The sequence below is a fragment of the Trachymyrmex septentrionalis genome, unplaced genomic scaffold, assembly GCF_001594115.1.
Source record: "Trachymyrmex septentrionalis isolate Tsep2-gDNA-1 unplaced genomic scaffold, Tsep1.0 scaffold13, whole genome shotgun sequence".
NCBI lineage: Eukaryota > Metazoa > Arthropoda > Insecta > Hymenoptera > Formicidae > Trachymyrmex > Trachymyrmex septentrionalis.
In genome coordinates, this window is record NW_017304438.1 from 907,418 (window position 1) to 914,252 (window position 6,835).

At 34.5% G+C, this 6,835-nt stretch overlaps 1 protein-coding gene across 2 annotated transcripts in view; it reads right to left on the minus strand.

Annotated features, from left to right (window-relative positions):
• Nucleotides 1-5,968, minus strand: part of LOC108756930 (microsomal triglyceride transfer protein large subunit) — an 11,315-nt gene extending 5,347 nt beyond the window's left edge. The window contains exons 1-4 of one of the 2 annotated variants that reach the window (XM_018501129.1): nucleotides 5,849-5,968; nucleotides 2,788-2,964; nucleotides 1,760-1,783; nucleotides 1,048-1,241 (exon numbers count right to left, since the gene is read on the minus strand). In XM_018501129.1, coding sequence (XP_018356631.1) covers nucleotides 1,048-1,241; nucleotides 1,760-1,783; nucleotides 2,788-2,857 — 288 coding nt within the window. In that variant the 5' untranslated portion in view covers nucleotides 2,858-2,964; nucleotides 5,849-5,968. Of the gene's footprint in view, nucleotides 1-1,047; nucleotides 1,242-1,759; nucleotides 1,784-2,787; nucleotides 2,965-5,792; nucleotides 5,814-5,848 lie in introns of those variants that run through there. The other variant, XM_018501130.1, reaches the window with a different exon arrangement.
• Nucleotides 5,969-6,835: the final 867 nt, after the last annotated feature.

Here is a 6,835-nt window from a genome sequence, read left to right on the forward strand (position 1 = left end):
ATACTATACTTAATATTATAAATTATTTTCAAGACTTTCATCTTGAAGATTTTGTAAATCGAAGAAACATTTTATCTCTCGGTTATGAAATTATCGACATTCAATGTAATCAATGTAACTCGACACGACCTTTCTCAGTATCAATGAGCGTGCTTTTTACGGCATTAAAATTTTAGAAAGGAAGTTATATAGATGTTTTGTTTCTTAACAATGAATACGTATGCCGAATCAATCGCTTATCTGGTTTTGAATTCCTGTATTGATTATGAAATTCCAATTATAACACGTGCAGAACAAAGAAAAAGTATGTTTATATATATTGATGTAATATAATTAACTATTATTTAAAATAATTCCTGTGTATCTTTGATATAAGTAACTTAAAAGAATTGATACGATACTATATTATTATCGTATTGAAAAATTTCGTTATTTATTAACATATGGAGTTGTTTAAAATAAATGTAATAAAATATATTTTGATAAAATTTGAGTAGTGTTTTACAATTAATAAAATTTTGAAAATAAATTTATGTATATGATTAAATTATATAATTTTAATAAAATACATTAGTTTTTTTTACGTTTACATTGTTTTAAAGTAATTTTCCACTTCAGGTGTCTAAAAGGTATATAAATACATAAGTAACTCATTAAATAAATTTGCATAAAATTACAGAAATTCAATAATTGAAAGATAAATTTTTTAACAAAGTTGTTCGATGCATTATAACATTAATGCATTTCACAACGATTTAATAAAGTTATATTACACTTACTCTTCTAAAAGATTAATATTTGTATTTTTTTTTATCATTTATATAATTAAAATAAATTTTGTAGAGTAGAGTAAAGAAAAGTATTGATTAATTTGTTATCCGTCTTCAAAATCAAAATTGAAATAAAACAAAGAAAGACTTAAATTATGATTCAATTTATGTAACATTTTCTATTTTAATTTATGTAACATATCGGTGATAATAGTAATATCATTGATGAGATTCGCAATATTTGAAAATAACGAAATAATGACGAAATGTATCATACCTCGAATTTAAGTAAAAAGATATTAGGGTCGTTAAAATCCTGCCATAGGGCAGTGATGTCCAGCTCGCCTGTCACCCTGAAACCGACGTCACCCGTGGATTTCGATGATTCGGTCTCTCTAAAGATCAGCGTATTCGTCAGCTTGTATTTGTGACCGTTTCCTACTTGCCAGCCCTTGGTGCCACCAGCCACGGCTGCAAGTATGACGCATAATTTCCAGCAATTACTCGTTATCGCGCGAAAATTCATCGTGGTCTTTTGAGGTAGATACGTTGTATGTGCGTGCACGTGGAAATATGTGTATATGAACCGAATGCTCGACGACGTCACCGACTGGGAGTCGCGCGTCGACTGACAACGGTAACGCCAGACAACGAGAATCGCTCCTCTCTCTCGAGACGATCCGAGAAGAGACACACGATACGTACCGTATGTGTATGTAAATGTGTATGCGTATGTGTGAGTGTGTGCGCATATACGCGCGTATATGTTAAACGGAGTACCGTTAATTCCCGTGCGGAGTCCCTGTTACACGACGAGCGAGAATGGGCGTTATGTGTTCTCTTATTTATTTATTTATTTTTTTTTTTCCCTATGTAACGCTTCGACCGATTGCTGCGCGAAACAATTGAACGAATCTTTACTGGCTTGCACGTATTCTTTTCAAACGTAAACTGTAAGCGGTTCTCGATTCGACGATGAGAATAATCACCTGGTGCCATTTGACAGTACGAACCTGTAAAAACAAGAAGAAAAAAAAAATATACCCTCTCGTATATCTCTCATCGAGAAATTTAGATTATATTGTACGGGGTGTTCAGAAATGTAGATTATTGTATATAGGGTGTTCAATAAAACGTAGTGTTAAGGGATAATCTCTCCCAAAGAAAAAGAAACAAATGACATGGACAAAGTAAGTAGGAAACAAGAGGAAAAAAGTATAAAATATATTTTGTAGTGAAAATTTTTTTAGTTAACGTGTAACAATGTTTCCTCGAAAAATTATTTCTAGGACATTTGCCTATCGAGATATATATCTAAGTATAGTTTTACATAGTTCTTTACATAGGATTACTGATATCGTCGTTGGTTTTACTTATCGTATCTATTGATATGACGACTTGTGTAGAGTTTATCGTAAATATACATTTTTACGTTTATGAGCGCCTTATTCTTTCAAAAAGAATTGTGTTCGAAGCGTATTCAATATACAGTCAAATAGACGCACTCTATTTTTTGTATAGCTTTTGAAATTACACGAGCGATACGAGATTCTATACTGGAAAAAATTCCGATTGAAAATCGGCACGTGTCCGAAGATTTTGGTCATATCAATCAGAATTCTAATCGAGATAACCAGACGTCCAACTACGGTGGTAACTGGAATTTTTTTTATACACTCAGAACCTTCTGATCCGTCTATTTTCAAGTAGAAATTTTCCTCAGTATACTTTTTTATCTTATCTCCCCATGGAAGAACGTGGTGCCGATTGCTCGAAAATTTACCAGAACAACAACGGAGTGTATATATCAATGGACCGCCATATTCCGGCCGGCTCGTACGGTGCATTTTTCAATGAATGACTTTGGGGGAGATCGGGGAAGTCCCGAGAGGAGTCATCAAGAGGAGTACGGTGCAAGGGGGAGGCGGCTCACATGGGGACAGGGTGGGAGCGTGGGCAGGAAAGGCGGAGGGAGGGACGAGCGTATAAGGGACCGGCGTGTTAATCCGTAACTCACCGAGGAGCGTCCAAAGGTAGACCAGGCAGACGGCGAGCATCCTGGCCGTGCCCCGAAGACGGCCAGCCATCCTTTCCTCGCTCCCGACTGTCGTCCTGTACTGCGCCGTGCGCCGACCGCGACGTCCGCTCCGTTCCGCTCCGCTCCGCTTCTGACCGCGCTTCTTCTTCGCAACCTCTACGAGTAAATACGAATAATTAGACGGGGCAGACCCGCGTTATCGCAGTCCCCCCCCGATACAGAAACCCCTGTCACCCCCCTTCCCGTCGTCCGCGAGGGAGAGGGAGGGGGGGAGGTGGGGGACTGACAGGGTCCTTTCCTCCGTGGTCCCCTCCTCGCACGCACGCACGCAACTACATGCACGCACGCATGTCCGTTAACATAGACGCGGAGGAAAACTAGTATTCGGTGCCTCCAATGCAGACCGGACTCGACTTGGACTCTGCGACCGTTACGCTGCGGGCTGTAAATCATATACGCGCCGCACGTGGAACGTGTAATATCGCGATCGCTTGATAATACGCCGTAGAATGATGACCGCCGGTCGCGAGGATGCGAGATGTGCGTGGAGAAAAGGGCCATTACGATTGCGGAAGCCGGCCAATTTGTTCCGATCCGGACTGACGAGTGCGCCCTGTTTCTAGCACCGAGTTTCTAGCATTTCACGCGAACGGTTTTTTGTTGACTAAGAAATTTAGTTAGACAGATTTGAAAATATAATTTTGTTGAATTATTGAGATAATTTTGTAGGGCGCACGGTGAACAATCCTCCAAACTGTTTCTCTCAACATTCTAACAATCAGCTTGAGCGTTTCTGTATATAATTATTTGCAGGTCCACTGAATATTGAAATGTATGTAATATTGAAAAGTATTTTTAGATCTGCATATGGTAAAATTTGTAGGTATTTCAGCAAAATTATTCTTTTCATATTTCCGTAGTCGATTTATCAGATAAGTTGATTTTTTTCGACGGACGAAATGGTATGCGTTGTTTGTCGAAATATCACGTCTCATCTATGATGCGAAAGAATAAAAATAGGAAGCAACATTTACTTAAAAATACACAAAGAGCACAATTTTACTGTAGTATCTTAAAAGTATTCAAAAATTTAGATATAAATAATATTGTTGAAATTAATTTCGTTGATCGATCATCAAAATAACTATGTAAGAAACTCAAATATAATAAGCCAAAAATGGTTAAACTTTTAGAAGGAATTAAAATATAAGACTTACACTAAAATAAGATTCTCTCTCTCTCCTTATATTAAAACAATTAACAAAATACAATTAACAAAAATAGACCTTTAGGAATCGGCGCTAATAATTGCGCGTTTATTTCGATTGATTTAAAATCCTCTATAAATAATATATTTGTCGAACATTTCGGCTAACTTCTAACCTTCATCAGCGAATGTATTACACAAATCAATAAAAATTTTCATCCTGTGGTTACACTCTGACATCAAATTTCCCACAATCAGTTAATAAGCTGGATGGTCGACGATAATTGACCTTAAATATAATAAATGAATATTAGAGTCGAAAAATATTAAAAAACTTACAGGAATTGTGCTGTAGAGATTTACCTCAGGAGTACGTCAAATATAAATTAATTTTAACACCATAGTATTGTAACGCAAATTCTTTTTCTCATGAATTAAAATTTAAGGTAAAACGACGATAATTAAATAAATATAATCTGTAGAAGTCGATGATGTCGTATTGAAAATGTATTATTTTGAGCTATAGGCTTCTAGTGGTCGGTCGAATAACAAAAATATGAAGAACTAAGTAACTCAGTGTCTTTATTTAAATTAATACCGGTTTTTTGTCATTTGATGTTAATCATTTCTGATATTAGTCTTTTATTGTAGTTACGTTCTGTGTCTAATATTTGAACGTTATTCCAATCAAAATGATGATTGCGACGTGTCTTATGATTTGCGAAGGATTAGTTTTATTTCTATTGATGTCATTTTTGTGTTCGGAAATCCTCGTTTTTAATTGTCTACATGTTTGTCCAACATAAGACGTTACAACAAATTTTATACACAATGTTCTTTTTGCAATCTGCAGGAAGAGGATCTTTTTGCGCTTTTATCATTGAATTGAGTTTGTTAAGAAAAAAACGAAAGTTTAGTGCCGATATCTTTGATGATATTTTAAAATTTTTCGGAAATAGATTGTATTATACATATGGAATTGTGTTTAAACCAGTTCGTTTTTTCTTTAAAATGTTCTTATTTGAGAAATTATTATTCTTATTGGTGATTTAATTGAGAGTTCTTTTATTTATTAAAACTTTAATTCTTTCTCGTATTATATAAAAAATGAAATTTAGTGGATGATCGTTATCTAATAAAATTCTTACCACCTGTTCCAGATTCTTTTAATGGAAATCCGGATGTGAAATTAAAAAAACTCTATCAACCATCCCTATAACAGTTCCTTTTTTTTTTTGAGATATTGAGTGTTGAGACTGGTAATTAAGATCTCCAAAGAAAGATGATTTGTGATATATGTCGAACTTGATGACATTGTTTTCAATAATAGTATCTAAAAAATTGATAGTTTTATTGCCAATCTCACATGTATAAATTATACAAGTATTTTAGGATGATAAGAATTAAATTTTTGTAATACAAGGTTGGCTTGAGATGAAGGGATAGCCATAATTATGTCATCAACATATCTATAATAGAAAAAAATATTATTTATAGAAGATTGTTTTAGATCAAATAACGCGAAATAAACGCGCAATTTTTATAGCGTCAGTTTCTTAAGGCCCATTTGTAATTCATTAATTATGTTAAAATATAAGGACTTTCAAATATAAAATAACAATAAAACATTAAAATAACCACTAGAGATAGAGCTGTAAGAGCCAAAACGCAATTCATGGTATGTAAATAAATTAAAATAAAACAAAGTGTGTCTTTAATTAAACCTCGTAAGTACAATGCATAGTATCGTGATTACAAATATCAAATTTTTAAATACTTGAGCTGTTCTTTCCGTGTACAGCCGTCGATTTTAGCAGTATTTTAATGTCCTACTTCCAGGATTAGTTAGTTTGGTGAAAAATTCTCTCTGGATTAACGAATGTAGAGGCTCATTAAGATCACAGAGCAGAATGACAATCTGATGGAACTCGCAACGAGTGTCTGTCTCTACTCGAAGGCAAAGATGCAACTAGCGCGAGGATCTAAAATAACATTTTGTTAACGCGCAGGCCAATCGGATCGGAGAAGACGATGGGCTGGTTGGAGCAAGCTAGAAATCTCGCGTAATCGTTGAATGAAATGGCACGCACGAGAACGAGATAATACGTGTTATAAATCTACGAGGCGACTGTCTGCTAGGTCGAAAATGACGACGTTAAACGAAATGTCGCCATTCCGTCCGAAGCGAATTACGAATGTTCTTGAAAGCGTTCTTATCAATTAGCCATGGCCTTTGAACTTTAGGCGACCTCGTTGACACTGCCGTTCAGTTGCGATCCTTCAATTCCGATACTCAGTTTCTCGTTGATTTGCTGAGGCGATACAATTGCTAACATAACAATTAACTTCGTTTATACATATACGCAAACTAAAATATTTAAATCTGTAAAGCTGCAGAATACAGCGTGCAATAAATTAAATGAGACGCAGATTTCATGCAAAATTTAATCGCTGTAATGTAAAATTGTGTCTAATTTCTTATTAATTTCTCATACAAATAGTATGCAAATAGGAAAAAGATTGATGTAAAGTAATTGAAAGCGGTTATTTGTTAATTTCTTATTTTTATTGTTAAACTTATATTATCTCAAATATATTTATTAATAAAATATTATTTAAATAAACATATCATTCATTAATCTGATATTAATACTTTCTTTTTCTTTCTCTTTTTCCTGCATGTATCAGGTTTTCTTCCTTTGTGTACCTTTGATTCATAAATCGATCGATTTAAAAATTAAAAAAGTTGCTATGTCGATATATAGGTGATGATCAGTTTAGAGTATATTCCTTAAGATGGCACAGCAATCTATTTCCTAA